We start from the raw sequence: 16679 nt of genomic DNA on the forward strand, positions 1-16679 counted from the left end.
ACACAAATGACCAAAAACCCAATGTAGGTACAGTTTTTATGGTTGGATTTAATTAAACACATATTAAATCCCTAAATGTTCACCGAGTGTCGGGCACAGTAACGACAGAAATTAAAAGTCCTAACAAAGCTTAGAAATACAGTTCCCACAATTCTCCCTTCCTTAAACCCAATGCGCATGCGCCCTCCGGCTGGGGCCATTATTTTGTCCTCCTCAAGCTTCAAATGAACAACAGGCTAAGCGTTCCTTGAAATGAATTAAATATTAATGGACGGAAGGAGCATTATATCTTCGTATCCATCACTGCCGACATAAATGGAGTCTCTCGGTTAATAGGTTGTTGTCTCGCCGGTCTCTTCAGTCCTCCGTTGGACTTGGAGGCCGAAAACAGAGCGCGGAGTGACAGCCCCGTTAAAGCCAGCAGATTGGGTGTTTATCTAGCTGGCTAGCCACCTAGCTAGCTTCCTAGACAGCTAAGAGGGGAGGAAGAACCCCGAAAGGAACCATTTGAGAAGCTCGGAAAGGGGAGAGCCGTGGCTGTCCCTGTCCCGTCCAGCCTGCAGAGGGAATGGCACATCTTCGAGACATGCAGAACCAGGTACAGAAATCATCTTTTCTCCAACTGTCACCTCCCTTCTTCTTGTCCAAGACAAGGCGAACACTCATGACTGTCAGGCTCTCCACGAATAGGTGCGTAGGGGTCTAAGCCATCAATGCAACGTGATGAAACCCACCATACACACATGTTTATTCATATATCTATATATAGATATATATATCTATATATCTATATATAGTTTTCATCGCCTTGCCATTGTCAGCATCAGGTGTAACTATGGCAAAGCCACCCACAAACTGACACAAACGTGTAGCTACAAACTCTAAATGTCGTGACAGTATACACCAAAATCTATAAAGTCTCCAGTGTTTTTGACTTGCAGTTGTCACATACTGTACATACCAAATTATTGACTTATTTAAGTTTTTTCATGGAGAGAGAGACTGCTAAACTAAACTTTATATTGTCGTGCCCCTTGACTTACATACTGGCACAAAGTTCGATGTAGATTGGGTTATTATATGGGTTGTAACTGAATAGACACGCAATGACATAGATAAGAAAGGTTAATCATCCATCATGTTTATATTTCAGTAGACAACAGCAACATTAGTGTATAGGCAAACGGATAGATGTAACTTCTAATGTCACATCTAATTTACCTTTTATGAAAGAGCTTTCATATGTGAAAGAAGTTGATACCCTTCTGACACACACACACACACACACACACACACACACACCTATACATACACACAAATAAGCCTCCACAGTCATCCTGGCATGTACTCAATAATTCAATGCTTTCTTTGCTGTCGCTGGACCAGAATACCCGGTTGGACCCCGAGGAGTACTTCACCAAGCAGGAGCGGATTGGGAAGGGTTCCTTTGGAGAGGTCTACAAAGGAATCAACAACCGCACGAAGGAGGTGGTGGCGATTAAAATCATAGACCTGGAGGAGGCCGAGGACGAGATTGAAGACATTCAACAGGAGATCACAGTGCTGAGCCAGTGCGATAGCCCTTTTGTTACCAAGTATTATGGATCATACCTGAAGGTGAGATTATAACGCAACAAGACGAAGGGACGCATACACAGAGTATTTCAAGTTATAGACAGAGACATAGCGCCAAACAGTCGGAGGCAAAGCAGTAGTTTTAAATCTTAAACTTCATCAAGTATTTTGTCCTCTCAGGGGACCAAGTTGTGGATTATCATGGAGTATTTAGGTGGAGGATCTGCTCTGGATCTGGTAAGAAGACTTTTATTTTTACACAGCTTTCAAAGTGTGACACAATTTTTACACTGGAGAAGCAAAACCCTGACCTGTCCTTGGAGCTTTTGCTGAACTTCCACCTTTTTGTGATTTGCTCCTCCTCCTAGCTCCGTCCAGGGCCTCTGGAAGAGACTTACATTGCTACTATATTGAGGGAAATACTGAAGGGGCTGGAGTATCTGCACTCTGAAAGGAAGATCCACAGAGATATCAAAGGTAATAAAAGTCCCTCTTTTCCATTTAGCGTCTTATAAATATATATATTCATATACTTTAACTGTGTTGTCCTGGCACAAAGTCAGATATCATACTCACAATTCAGCCACCAGGTAACACAATGTATATCCAGTCTTAACCAGATGCCGGACAGAATAAGTCCACACACTGAAATATGCTCTCTGCAGAAATGTATCAACACCATCTGTGGGCTTAAAATCTCACAACGTACTCAAGGTGTTAAATGTGTGTTTGTGAGGAGCTCATGTTCTCTTCTCTGCAGCTGATGTTGTGCTCCTACATTTTGGGAATTATTCAAAAAAAAGTACGACAGCAAGCTTAATAATTAAGAAGACTGGGTTGATGATCTACATGGATTCTGTTTGTTTCCTCCTCAATGGACCTGGGGAAGAAACTGCAGAGTGTCCTTTGTCCCTTTTGTCCGTCCGTCTGTAATGCACAAGATACAAAATGCTTAGATTTTGACAAAAGTTCTTCAGGGAATAATTATTGCTCTGGCATTTAAAGAAGTTGCGTGTGATTGGCCTACACATTTTCTCTTTCTCTTTCTCCTAGCTGCCAATGTGCTGTTGTCGGAGCAGGGCGAAGTGAAGCTGGCAGATTTCGGGGTGGCCGGACAGCTGACAGATACCCAGATTAAGAGGAACACATTCGTAGGCACACCTTTCTGGATGGCTCCAGAGGTTATCAAACAGTCTGCTTACGACTTCAAGGTGAGGACAGAGTCCGTGAGATGTTACTGCTCCCCATAAAGGGATACTGTTTTGTTATTGGTGGAGGTGTTACAGGCCTCGGTATGAAAGAGCCTGATGACGGATGTGTGTCTGAGGAAACAGGAAAAATGATGAGGCAGGCGAACGTGTGGCTTCTTCCTTCAACGTCTGTGAAAACAATCATAGTCTCCTGTATGAATTTCCTCATTTTGACATTCCAGAAAGTACAAAGTAGGTCAAATGCATCAAATTGTGTTCATCATGTCCATCAAGAATATACAAAAAAAAATAAAATTATCGAAATTCACACACGAATTTTCAGCATGGGAAGAATTACTTGATTCACATCATTTTAGTTAAGGAAGTGTATTTTCCAGTGTTTGTATGTGAAGTTAACACACCTAACTTACACGCCTCTCTCCCCCTCAGGCGGATATTTGGTCCCTGGGAATCTCTGCAATTGAGTTGGCTAAAGGGGAACCTCCCAACTCTGATCTACACCCCATGAGGGTCCTTTTCCTCATCCCGAAAAACACACCACCCACACTTGAAGGACCTTACAGCAAACCCTTCAAAGAGTTTGTGGAGGCTTGTCTAAATAAAGACCCTCGTTTTGTAAGTCATACCTGCTCGCATCCATCTTCATTGTAGCAGAACTAAAATGGGATCAGACATGTTTGTTTGTTGCAAAATAAAATAGGAAATTAAATTGGCAGACTTTGATAGTTTATTAAACCAAATGGTTATTATTGGATTAGCATGCCATGTCTTTCATAGGAATTATAATTTGTGCTGTTTTCTCAAATCTTCAAACTTAATCCAAATCACATTTTTGTTGTGCACCAAAATGTTGAATCTAAGCAAAGTGATGGTGGACTCCTTATGTTATGTTATAACTAGACAATTGATCCCTTTTTGATTGTTCTTCAAGCTTCATTAACTGAATGTCTTTTATTTTTGTATATGTCTGCACAGAGGCCAACAGCCAAAGAGCTCCTAAAGCACAAGTTCATCACACGCTACACCAAGAAGACGGCCTATCTGACGGAGCTGATCGACCGCTACCGCCGCTGGAAGTCGGAGGGACACGGGGAGGAATCCAGCTCGGACGACTCAGATATGTCAGTCTCAAGAACACACATGGATACACTTAAGAATTTTAATTTAATTTTCTAAAGGATATATTCACAGCCATGTTGTTAAATTGCTTAGGTATTAAAGAATTCCAGGATGATTAATGCAGGATTTACTAGAATCCTGCATTTGGGGTCATATTGGTTTCCCTCATATTTGCCAGGGATGCTGATGGCGATACGGACACGTGTCCCATGTGGACCTTCCCTACAGTCAGACCCAGCTCTATGAACAAGTTGCAGAAGGGCTACACACACACAGATTCAGAGGTAAGACACACACGCAGCACACAGGCTCAGTCACTTTTTTCCCCCCCTAACATCCTTTTCCTCTTCTCAGTCAGGAGATTTGGTGAAAAGGCAACCCAAGTCACAATGCTTGTCTGCTTTGGTAACACCTATCTTCAGAGAGGTAGGCCCAACTGTTTAATACATAAATATATATTTAAAAAAACAGAACTTTGAGCAGACCTTAATCTAGAGAAGTTAATCCTGTTTATTGAACACATCATTTAGTAACAGTTACTTCTTGACTGTTCTGAACAAAGTTAAACAAGGTTCATTAAACACCAATTTAGCCCTTAATTTAGTCCCAGAGTAACTCTATTCTACCCTCAGGATATACTAAACAGGTATTATACATGAACTTTATACTAAAGTAGAATACAACATACCGGTAAATAAAACAGATAAGAGCACAGAAGCATGTAGCTCAGTCGGTACATACAAGAGCCAACAAAAGCCCGTTTTAAACTATCAACAGTATAGTTGAAATAGTCTTTATTTTTTGGGTTGAAGCCTTCCATTAGACAACATATTTCTTTACTACCACCAGTTGAAGGAGAAGCGGCGGGCGAGTGGTGGGGGCGTAGGAGCCATTGAGGAGCTGGAAAACGCCTTCAACCTGGCCGAGGAGTCCTGTCCGGGCATCTCCGACCGCCTCGTCACACACATGATGGAGAGAGTGTGCAGGTGATGTACAAACCAGAAGCAGGACCGTTGGCTGGGGTGTTCATTATCATCCATTTATTTCACTTAATCGATTTCCTGTTCTTCCAGGTTTTCTTTAAATGGTAACACCACCCCGTCTTCGCGGTGAAACCCCAGCTGGATGTAACTTAACCCTGCTCCCTTTTCTGTCTCCCAGACCTTCCGAACGTCTCAGATAAGGACCACAGAAGAACCCCCACTCGTATCTTTGTACCCTTCCCAGTCCTCCCCCCCCCACCCCCAGAGATCTTTTAATTAGTTATAATTAAATATTTTTACAGTTTTTCTTTGAGATCGGAGAGTATTTAAAACAAAAAGCCATGACATTTAGAGCGTTGTGTATACCTGTTAGATCGAGAAGAAAAAAAACAACTATAATAAAGTCTATGGAAAATGTCCCATTGTCTGTTTGATGCTCACATACAGACATTTATCTGACATGTTACAGTAAGTATAGTCTGGAGGTGCATGTGCTGGTTAGTAGTGGAGCATTTATCAATGTAATCCTTAAATGTCTTGTGTTAATTTCCTTTAATTGTTAAACTCGTGTATTAACTTTAAGCTTGGGGTTTTAAGTAATTAACCTCTTTAGACACTGAACTGTAATTACTAACGAGGTTCATAGTGGTTGTGTCTGTCTGACAGCATCAGCTGATGTGTATGTGGACACAGTGAAGGGTAGGTAAATCATTTAAAAAGGCTCAAATCACAGAGGAGATTAATAAAGTTTAATAAAACTTATTACAATATATGCATCAAGAACAATATTTGGTGCTTTAATATTGGATAAAAACAGCACAAAGAGGAATGTCAAGAACTCACATCTCGGCTGGTGAGGGAAACGTTGGCTACGATGACCACATTAGGTCACTTCAATCTCTGTGCTCATGGAAACCACAAAGTACTCGGCAGTTGGGACAAGTTTATACCTCATAAATCTGACTGCATCAGAGAAGACAGACATGAAACGGTTAACGCTCCCTGGCACATGACCTTACAGTGGAGAGGAAACATGGAGTAATCACTTCTAATTGACTGAAAGCACCAAACGGAGGCGTCACACCTCATAAGCACGTCCTTCATTTGTCAGAGCTACAGGAAGACTAAGAGGTCAAGGGTCACAGTTTATTTCATTCATATCAAAATTAAAAAGGAGCTTAACAACACTCGAATGCCATTTTACTTAAAGATACTGATCTGAGAACTGCACCAATGGATAAGTCTTTATCACTAGAGGGAGAATTCACCTGACAATGGGACCAGACGGGGCTGAGAGCTGCATGCAGATGAGCTGGGTAATATGATTAACACGGAGCAAATGGAGCCCATTTATTGGGAGGCTTGTGTGGTCATTTATTAACCAGAGGGAATATGAAATCAAGTTTTCTCTTCACTTAAAGAATATCAAGATAATGGCATAGCAGTGGTGGAAAAAGCTACTTCTGCTACCTGTTTCTAGCATAGCCGACTCTCCCAATGAAGCTCGTTCACAGAGCAACGTTAGCACATGCTGAGAGATGTTCTACAACTACAAGCAGAATTTGGGTTTTCTAAATAGAAAAGAAAAAAGGAGAAGTAGCAGTTTGTATCAAAGATATATGCCACCATTTTAAAAGATGGGTCTCGTGACTTCATTTGAGTAACTGGCAAAAGTTTAATAAAATGAAACGAAAGAAAAAGAATCGTGTGAAAATATATAAATGTAACACTGTTTGAATATACTTAACTGTATGTATAAAAAAAAAGAAAAGACTCCAGATCCCATGAAGGATTAGAATAAAAATAGTGGCAAGCAGTGCAAGTCAATAACTTGATTACACGTTCTCCGCTATCCTCCATCTCTCTAGTCGAACTCGAGCAGTGGCTCAAATACCTACAAGTGAAGGAGAAAAGAAAAAGTGAACCAAAAATCAAGCCCGGCCTCGCGAAAGACCAGCATCCACAGATACCACGTTTAGGTATTTAAGATGCAAAATGGAAATTAGGTGTGCCATTGTTCAGGAAATGAAGTGCAGCGTGTGCTATCTTGGAGAAGTGAGCGTTTCCATGAGTCTCCTACCGTAGACGTCTCACACATGGGGGCCGTCTCCCTCTCCGTCTTCCTGCTTCTGCATCTGGGCCTGCATCTTGGTAATCATCTCCTGCATTCGTCTCAACTGTGTGACACAGAACATCAACATGTATGACAGGGAAACAACAACAACTGCACTTAAACCAAAGCACATTCACTTAGACTGCTGAGATTAAGAGGCATCTTAATACCCGTCTGTCAGTTATAAATAATTGAGTAGCAACAACAGGTCCCACATTGAAACCAACTGTGAACCTGAATAATTTACCAGTTCAACATGGGTATTATAAGATTAAAACAGAAACAATTCTTATGTTTAATTGTTCCTAGTTTTTAAACTGTGACTTGTAGGACAGTGAATCATCTTTAAAGGGATGGTTCAACAACTTTGGTATGTGCAGTTATTCACTAGCTTGCTGTGTCTGTATGCTAAATATAAAGCTACAGATCCAAAGCTCACTGAAACAGTTCCCCCTAGCTCACTGCAAGAAAGTGAAACTATTCCTCTACGAAACATGGACAATGGAGAAGGACAATCCATGAAACATGCATTTCTTTATAATAAGCCCAAAGTGGTGTAGCATCAGAAATGACTCACCTCAGCCTCCTTCTCCTGCAGGATCATATCCTTGTCCATTTCCTCCGGCTCCGGTCCCTTTCTGCATCAACACAGCTTCAGTTACTCTTCATGTTACACGCTACAATGAATGCCGATTAACTAAAGCGCCATTAAGTTCACTGCACAGTGAGAGGTTATAAATGTAAAGTTGTGTGATGATTTCTAAAGCATCGTGAAGTTTGTGCATGTCTGCATGCCTGAAAAGTGCACGTTGAACCGTTTTTTAAGTCGTAGCATTAGGCAAACATGACAAAAGCCACATAGAGAAGGTGAAGAAGGGGTCAGTGGGTTAGTTTGTCTTTGCAGAAGAGAAAAGTGGGCGGCTACAACAAATCACTACAAAGAGATGAAAGCAGGAAGATTCCAGAGAGAAGTGCGAGAGTCAGGGGAACAGCGTTACCTCCCCCCCAAACGGTACCTCAACAGTCCATCACCGGACAGATGGCGAGGCAATGTGACGACAGTGAAACCACTGCCTTATCCTGGGTGGGCTTTTGAAGAAAGTCTAAAAGAATCTTTTTGGTCTACATTGAGTGTTAAATGATGATACGTCCACACTACGTTACATGACACACAGTAATCCTGTTTATGACCTCTACTGATACTCGAGCTGCACATGCCATTTAGCTACCGACTAGCCATGTAAAACCACAAGCCACTAGACCACAGCATTAAATCCACTTCTGCCTCACTACATGTAGTGAACATGCACGATGGTGATGAGTTAGAGCTACTGTAGGCTTCTACAGAATGATACTAGTTCAACATTATGCTGTATGAATCGAACACAGAAGAATACCTGGAAGTAGATGACCCCGTTATATAGAATATAATCTAGTAACGCGGCTTCCTTCTACACAGCGCTCGGTGTCACTACTGTAACATCTGTGGTGTCCATTGTGTTTGACTATTTGTTGTTGTTTGAGGTGGGGGAGGTGCAGAGAAGCAAGCTGACAGACAAGTACGTACGCAGGAGACAGAGGCAGAATGTAACCATGGGAGGACAACCTGCCACCCCGCTTGAGGCGGTCCGAGCGGAAGTTCTCGTAGTGAAGGTCCTGGGTCACTTCCTGTAGATCCTGCATGTGGGTTCTGTGGATAAGTCACCAACAAATAAACAGTGTTGCTCACACATTTGGAGAACTACAGATGTTAACTGCACTGCACCTCTAGTGGGTAGAGGCTGCCTGGTTATACAGTGCACCATAACATAAGAAATGTCTTTATTTTAGCCAAACGCGTCTGCACCACATTACACTGCTAGTGTCCATCTTTTTCTTTCCTGTCGTGGCTACAACACTCTGCCAAACTAACAACTTCACCAAGCTAGATACAGTTTCTTCCCACAGCGTTTCAGGGAAAACAGATTATTATTATTTACACAGTTTGGCAGGTTAGTAACTCTCAATATCACCTTTAATTTAAAGAATAAAGGAGAGCAACAGGATTCAGCCTCCTCTACCACTCACATGAGCATGATCCGCAGCTTGAGGAAATCGTTGTGTTCAGGATTCTCCACCTCCACCACGCCCCAAGGGTACAGGCGGCCCCTCACCTTCTTCCCTTTGGCCTCAATCTGCTGGTTGGATCCCACCACTGCAAATGGGATGCTAGCCTGGAAAAGAGGAGGAGTTTATATGTCTGTAGTCATGGTTCAATCACCAACATAAACACTTAAAACAAATCCCTCGAGTAATTGGTTGACTTTAATGGAATTCTATTAGAGGATATAAAGCTAACTGCTTTTATTAATGACCAACTCATTTCTGTGTTGTAAAAAAAAGACCACATCGTCTCATATTGATTCAGGGATGAAAGGTTTGTCAGGGAGAGGACAGTTCACCTTGAGGATCTTGGTCTGCTCTTTGAAGTCCTCATCCTCATCTGACTCGGCATCAGGAAGGTGGTAAATCTTGATGCCATGTTCATCGATCTCATCCAGAATCTTACAAAGAAGACGGGAACAAAACACAGGTTATTATCACCTTATAGTATCCGTTATGTTATTTACATACTGTTAATGACAACCTGTTATTTCCACTTAAATCAGGACTTTATGTATTAAGAAAGACAACATACACTTCCTGTCTCACTGTGGTTTATTCACCTTTTGGTTTTAGATATTTAAACTAAAGCCCTGTTTCAATATAGTACTTCAGGTACAAACTGTATTTGAATGCGCTGGGAGGGTAAAGCAGTGACCATGAGCACATCATAGCTACTGATGGTTTCAGGAAACTGGAAAAGATCCTGAACAATGCGTGACTCTTGTTGTCCTCACCCTGCGCTTGAGCCTCTCCCTCTCTCTGAGGGTGAGCGTGTCTGCCTTGGCGATGACAGGAACCACGTTGACCTTATTGTGAATGGCCTTCATGAACTGAACGTCCAGAGGTTTCAGCCTGGTAGGACAGGAAACGGACAGAACCAGAGTCAGAGAGGGAAAGAAGAATGTATCAAGCAAATATTTATTAAAAGCAAAGAGTGAGTTAAATAGAAAATAATTTCTCTGTAAGAATGCGAGTATGTTCTGCCGGACTCACCCATGGCCAAGCGGGGAAATAAAATAGAAGCAACAGTGAACTCTATTGTCAACAATGTGTCTACGATTTAGACCGCTCTCGTCATGGAGGTAGCGCTCAAACTGGTCATCGATGTAGCTGATAATGGTGCTGAAACTGAAGTAGAAAAACATACGTCACATTTAACACTACACATCACAGTATTGTACGAGGACCTTTCCATGCTGGTATGACACTCGCTAAAGCCCAGATTCTCCGTACAAATTAAAATATACATTAAAAAATGTTTTATTTTGAACTGTACAAAGTTAGTGTCTCGTCCCTGTTTAAGATCAAAGGACTGACACTGGGTAGTTCAAACTTAAAAGATATTTCATACCAGTCTTGGCTGTTGATGGCGTCTCCGTATCCGGGTGTGTCTACCACAGTAAGGCGGAGCTTCACTCCTCGCTCCTCAATTTCTACCGTCGATGCCTCGATCTGAACAGTCCTTTCTATCTTTTCTGTTAGAAGATTTATAAAAAAAAGTGCAAGAACGTCAGTCAAGAGTTATACTTTAAAACATACAGATTTCACAAAGTGTTTTAACACGAGGGTCCGTAAGTGCATGTGTGTGGGTCGTACCTGCTGCTCCAGGGATGACTCTCTCGGGGTACAGGTCAGTGAGGAACAGGCTGTTGATCAGGGTGGATTTTCCAAGTCCAGATTCACCTTTAGACAATAGAGGGAAATGAAACATCATCATGCAGTCAACACTAGAATGAAGAGCAAAGTGAATAAATAATACGCAAGTGCTTAACAAAGACTAAAGCACAGTCAGGTTCTTGTTGGTGCAAACCTCTTCTCGTACAGAGTTCAGTGAGTAGAACAAAGGAGATCCTCACTGTGATGCACAGCAGGCCAAGCGCCACACGGAAATGCATGATGATACTAAATCTGACGTCAGCATTAATCTTTACTAGAACGGTGTCAGGTGGATTACTAAGCACCCATAGTGTTCACTTCATAAATCAGTCAGCAGCATTTAACGGCTACAAGTCAAGACGTCTACTGGATAGTTTCACTTTCACAGACATAAGCAGCAACAACTAAACCTGGATATCGTCTTTGAGCGCCAACTTTAACGGAGAATCTGTAGACTGAAGACTTTGAAACTGATTTTAAATGAGTGTCTCTGCAGATTATGAATGAACTATACAGCATTATCAAACAAACTCTTGATTGGTTGCCTCTGAAACTAGCACCATACACCTACAATAGGTGGACTACCATAAACACACCACGGTTGGACAGACAATAAAACATTCAGCCTGTGTGGTGAAGTTTTAAATAAAAGCTGACGGTCTGATTCCAAGACAACAATAAAGCCTTGTACCAGACTAAAAATATCTTTGCGTGGATTTTTGCAGACCCACCGAGCGTTGTTTTAGTCCAGCAGGACGCTCATTTCTGTCTGGGAAGTCCCTAAAACTACAGCAGCGGTTCAGCTTTAGCGACAGCAGTGAATACAATTCAAGAAACTATATGTAAGAAACGTAAGGAACAGGACTTCTTTCTTGGTCGAGGACAGCCCTAATAATAAACAATGTTCCTTACGTCTCACGGTCACAGCGTTAGAGATGCTGAGGCATAATTCGTCTTAAGCTTGTGTAGTTTACTCAGGAATGCTGCTACTGTGGTTCCCACCAGAGCCATGACAAAAGATTTACGGAAGTCTTTACTACAACCACAGCTGCCAATTGGGCAGAATGTCTTGTATGTAAAATCCAAATCAACATGTACATTATTTACACTACAGCTTCAGGAGCATGTGGAAGAGGGGTTTTAGTGGGAAAAAGTACCTGTTTTTTAGGGTAAGCATAAAATGTGACTCATACTGACGAGAAATTATTAATTTTCATAAATAAATATTGTTTCTATCTGTGGATTAGAACTGCAGCTATCTAAAAGTACTGTAAAACACTGGTTCGTTTAAGAACCTGAGTCACACAAAAGGTTAAATAACTACTCAAAGAGTATTCTTGCAGCGGCGGGACCAGCAGGCCTCGTCCACTGCGTGAATCAGTCCCTCGAGGCCCCTCGAGGCCCATTCCTCTCTGGTTTATTTTAAAGCAAAAGGATGAGCAGCACTCACAGGAGCTCCTACCCTCCCCCATTACCAACAAGCAGGGAGGTTCACACAGTCACACTGTTCACATCAAGAGTTCACACTGACGCCAGCTGAGCAACTACGCTGATGAGACATCTGCCATTTTCTACAGACCAAAAGCATTCGTGCACACTAAAATACACGTATGGTCAAAGACAAAACTAAATGAACTATGGAGATTAAAGAGTTGTAAAACTGTTCTGTAGAAAGGCCATTACAAAAAGACAGCAACAACTGTGAATTGTGCAGGCTAATGGCCAAGATCCCATCGTAAATGTAATCACAAAAACAAACTCACATGAGCCAAAAAAAGCAAAAAATATTCCTCAAATGGCCATGTTCACTCGAGACGTCTAGCATTAACGTTGTTGTCGCTGAGATCATTTTTAAATAAAACAGCGTTTCATGATGACAAGAATAAAAAAAGGACAAAACCAGAAAAGGCTTGAAAAACGGAGATGAAACACTCACCTACCACCATCAACGTAAACTCAAATCCTTTTTTTACTGATTTGCGATGAACCTGATTAGGCAGGTTGGCAAATCCAACATACCCCGGAGTCTCAGGGTTGGTGAACTGGCCCTGCTGTAGATACAAAAAGAAGAAAGTAGGTTTAAATAGCGTTTGGTAATGGTCACATTAAAACTTAAGATAAAAGAACGTAGCTTTGCACATACTCACTATTTCAGTTAAAACTATTGCTGTCACAAATCTAAATCAGGTTTAAGTTAAACAGGGTTTGGTGTCCATATAGCAACAACATGCCAATTGTTAGAGTGAAAAGCTGTTCACCAAAAGCCAGGACATTTAGGAGGGCTGCGGTGACTCCTCTGCAGTCTATTTGCAAAAGACCTCATCACTCCAGTGTTTAAAGCCCTTTCCTACACAGCTCATACCAATGAGAAGTAGGCCAACTGGACAGCTTTTAACCACCCATGTGGCAATGCTACACAGTGACGATGTCAAATAAAATACATGCTCCTTATTTCGTTGGCCACACAGACGTATGAACCCTCACTTCCGCAAAGGCGATGACTGATGAGTCTGACTGATAATCGGTGTGTTGTGGCTCTGCCTTTGGGCCTTTTAGCGCACATAAAGCTATATCAGTGAGTCATGAGGATGGTGAGCAGCACACTGAGCATATGTCTGAGTGACCCAACATTCAGCGGGCAATATTGGTCTTGGAAAAACACCACAATGTGGGAAAAAAAGTGGGGAAGCACAAAATGATCCACTGAAATTAGACATGAGAATGCTCAGTTAAAAAGAAAGTGCTGGACTGCTTTAAAAAAAAACAGAGGAATGTATGTTTATGTTGATGATATAACAAAAACACCAACGTTTCCATGATTAGTCTGGAAGGACGGTGCCCGAGGGAGAAGAAGGAATCTGGTTAAGTTGCATACTGTATCTATTCAGACGGATTATCTGGTTTCTGTTCAGAGACTGACCTTCATTTTGTCGGCCTGAGACATTTCTTCTCCTTGTTGAACCTGAGAGAAAGGACAGACTGGATCACAAACAGAGACGTACTCGCACATCTATGTGGATGCCTCTATGGATCATTTCTGAAATGGAGGCAATTCATATAAGCACATAATGTAGAGGCCTGGCTGTGTGACAGACAGGAAGTCTGGTTTGTGAGAGTGCTGCTTCTCACCACAAAAAAAAAAAATGCTTTTCCTGCTAAGATAACTGCATTACAGCTGCATCCAACTATAACGCTATAACTCAAGGATTAGGCATTAAACCATGATTATGCTATTAATCTAAACTGGTATCATATGTTCACTACCTGTCTGCTGGTTGTTGTGTTAAAGTTAGGTCGGTGTGTTGTATTAAAACATTAAAAATGATCTAAAACGGTCAGAAACACACCCACTGCTCTCAGACTGCTTGGATGAAAAGAATTATAACATTTTATATTTTTACCAGCTGATTAGACAAATCTATGTGTCCAAAGCTAGTTTAGAGGCTAGATTAAGCTAATTTAAGAAGCTTTGCCAATGCAGATTTAGCATAGAAACATGTAGCACTGACGCTAACTAAGACGAACTTCACATTACTAACTAGTTTCCTGACATACAACGTTAGCTCACGTTTCCGTTACTTTAATGGGAATTAACTGGTTGACGTTAATAAGCAGCGGCCATCATAACGGTAACAAAGTAAGTGGGTGTGAAATGTGCTTCTGCCATTGAAACCCTAGTTTAATAGTTATTCTTGCTCTTGTAAACGAGCCCAAATGAAAGCTATTTACCAAGCTAACAGCGCTCGCTAGCTGTTCGGTATAATACAAGAAGTTAGCATAGCGTTCACTCCTAACTATCGTTAGCCGAGTAGCTTCTGCAGGATGTGAACTTAAACAGCTAATGTTAGCGTCGTCCGTTTAACGGCTATTCCGCCATTAATACACAACTTGGAGGACGAACTGGAGAACAATAACGAGTTTTACCTTACGGTTTGTCCGCAGAAAGTATAGCACAGATGGAGACACAGAGAGACGAGCCAACGATGAACAGTAGACTTGGCGGACACCTCAAATTCTTCAGATTCCGGTGCAGCGGCAGCGTCCTTTAGCACACGGACCACAATGCACCGGGCGAGAGCAGCAGGGCCAACATACACATGGAGCGTTTAACGTTTACACTGAAGGTCAGCCTGCTTACACCTTTAACAAGACGTGTTTATTCTATCAGCTTTCATAAGCGCATTCAAAACAGTTATGATTTCACCAAACACCGCGGCTGTGTCTGGGTGACATTAAAAAATGAATAGATCTAACGAAATCAGGGAAAAGTTGGAACTCCAGGCCCCAGAAGTCATATCATTTTGGGTACCTTGAATTATTAATAACAGTCTATGATACAGCCCAGCTGGAGCATTTACCCTCTTTATGTGTGAACTCCTGGAAATATCACCACCACCGTTCATCCCACTTCTAGCATGCTTAAATATTATTATTATTTTTAAATACAATGCAGCATATTAAATACATTAAATGAACAAAGATACAATATTGTAATCCTTATTTCTAGGAATGTATATGTGAACATCTACAATTCCATAACCTGAGGTTTCACAAAAGATTGTGTGATACAGATTATGAGATTATTTTATTATCTAAAATCAATTTAGCAATTTTTATTTTTTGTATATTCACAGTATCCTATAGTGATTGTATCATACTTGATTAAATATTATTGCCATTTATTAGTATGGTATTCTAATGGACAATTAGTTTATACTCAGATACCTCAATACTCACTCCACAACCTAGTAAGTTCATCAGCCTGAAATAAAGAAAGAAAGCAACTTACAACTGGCTACACACTGTACTCAACATGTCAATATAGGGTCTGCCTTTCTGCAGCTATTACCACTGTCAACCTTACCAAACAATAATAATGAAATCTTACAGATTGGGAAGAAGGTATATCTGATGTTCTTGCACACAGAAAATGGCTAATTGAATGGCTACTTATGCCCAACTGTAGTCAAAGTAAGCTGTACAATTTAACATACGAACAAACATTATCACAACGTTCACTACAGTTCAACATAGAATATGTTTCACCTTCACCTGCTATAATGATAGCTACACCAACATCAGTAACAATGAGTCTTTTGGTTCAACACAGCTCAAACACACACAGTTTGGTACATAATGATGTTATTAGTGTGTTCCTATGGTGCTGTCCCACAATATTTAGTAAATATTGTAGTATGATAAAATGTTTGATTAAAAAAAGAGATTTCTTCAGTAGATTGTAACTGTAATGTTACATGCAATCATATAGGCAAATGTTAATCAGAGAATATTTTCCATGACTAGGTAGCTGGTTGAAAGAGGGGGCCAGGGCTCCCTCTTGACTTGGTAGAGTAATATTTTTCACCACTTATTTTAAAATCTAAAAATAAAATAACAACAGTATAGGACTAAATAGACAAGATAATAAATTGGCCTAAAGAGTGTTAAACCAGTAATAAACTTCCCTGAATCAGTATTGGACTGTCTTTAACCAGTATTCAACTGTCTTAAACCAGTATTAATCTATCTTAAACCAGTATTAATCTATTTTAAACCAGTATTAATCTGTCTAAAACCAGTATTAATCTGTCTAAAACCAGTAATAAACTGTCTTAACCCAGTATTTAACTGTCTTAAATCAGTATTACATTTTTTACATGCTGTGTTATTAAAGTAAATAACCGAATACATGGATAAAGAAGAAGACAGGTAATAGCATTTCCTTCAGCTAAACGTTAGCTAACGCTATTTCAGTCACCTTAAGGCTCACTTGTTAGGAGCTAGGTTGGCTTTCTAGTTTTGTCATATCTATTAATTAGCATTAGCCCTGTCCCTCCTTACTAATGTTTTGTAATCCTGTAACGTTATAGTATTAGT

The 16679-nt window shown here is 40.9% G+C and overlaps 2 protein-coding genes across 3 annotated transcripts; one reads left to right on the plus strand and one right to left on the minus strand.

Annotated features, from left to right (window-relative positions):
• Window positions 1-220: 220 nt before the first annotated feature.
• On the plus strand, window positions 221-5312 carry stk25b (serine/threonine kinase 25b). 2 transcript variants are annotated; one of them, XM_079173450.1, is made up of 11 exons: window positions 221-598; window positions 1387-1617; window positions 1756-1812; window positions 1944-2052; window positions 2629-2786; window positions 3216-3401; window positions 3762-3907; window positions 4084-4189; window positions 4260-4331; window positions 4755-4891; window positions 5067-5312. In XM_079173450.1, the coding sequence occupies exons 1-11, from the start codon at window positions 569-571 to the stop codon at window positions 5086-5088; spliced, it is 1254 nt and encodes a 417-aa protein (XP_079029576.1). In that variant the 5' UTR covers window positions 221-568; the 3' UTR covers window positions 5089-5312. The 2 variants fall into 2 exon arrangements, with proteins under 2 accessions (XP_079029576.1, XP_079029575.1); XM_079173449.1 differs by having other exon boundaries at window positions 4979-5311.
• A 309-nt stretch (window positions 5313-5621) lies between these two features.
• On the minus strand, window positions 5622-14853 carry septin2 (septin 2). Its single transcript, XM_079172431.1, has 13 exons — window positions 14727-14853; window positions 13723-13764; window positions 12739-12853; window positions 10743-10829; window positions 10498-10621; window positions 10140-10274; window positions 9881-9998; window positions 9443-9544; window positions 9069-9214; window positions 8608-8691; window positions 7579-7639; window positions 6969-7065; window positions 5622-6782 (listed from the first exon to the last, which is right to left on the minus strand). The coding sequence occupies exons 2-12, from the start codon at window positions 13744-13746 to the stop codon at window positions 6979-6981; spliced, it is 1083 nt and encodes a 360-aa protein (XP_079028557.1). The 5' UTR covers window positions 13747-13764; window positions 14727-14853; the 3' UTR covers window positions 5622-6782; window positions 6969-6978.
• Window positions 14854-16679: the final 1826 nt, after the last annotated feature.

This window comes from Pholis gunnellus (genome assembly GCF_910591455.1).
Source record: "Pholis gunnellus genome assembly, chromosome: 14".
Lineage (NCBI taxonomy): Eukaryota > Metazoa > Chordata > Actinopteri > Perciformes > Pholidae > Pholis > Pholis gunnellus.

Bases quoted from the DNA above. Each gene is read 5' to 3' on its own strand.
- stk25b (XM_079173449.1), top strand. From the start codon at position 569: ATGGCACATCTTCGAGACATGCAGAACCAG. The intron at 1,618-1,755 runs GTGAGATTATAA...TTGTCCTCTCAG, and splicing joins ATTATGGATCATACCTGAAG to GGGACCAAGTTGTGGATTAT. The intron at 2,787-3,215 runs GTGAGGACAGAG...TCTCCCCCTCAG, and splicing joins AGTCTGCTTACGACTTCAAG to GCGGATATTTGGTCCCTGGG.
- septin2 (XM_079172431.1), bottom strand. From the start codon at position 13,746: ATGTCTCAGGCCGACAAAATGAAG. The intron at 10,622-10,742 runs GTACGACCCACA...ATCTTCTAACAG, and splicing joins AGTCATCCCTGGAGCAGCAG to AAAAGATAGAAAGGACTGTT. The intron at 7,640-8,607 runs GTTGTCCTCCCA...GTGTTGATGCAG, and splicing joins CGCCTCAAGCGGGGTGGCAG to AAAGGGACCGGAGCCGGAGG.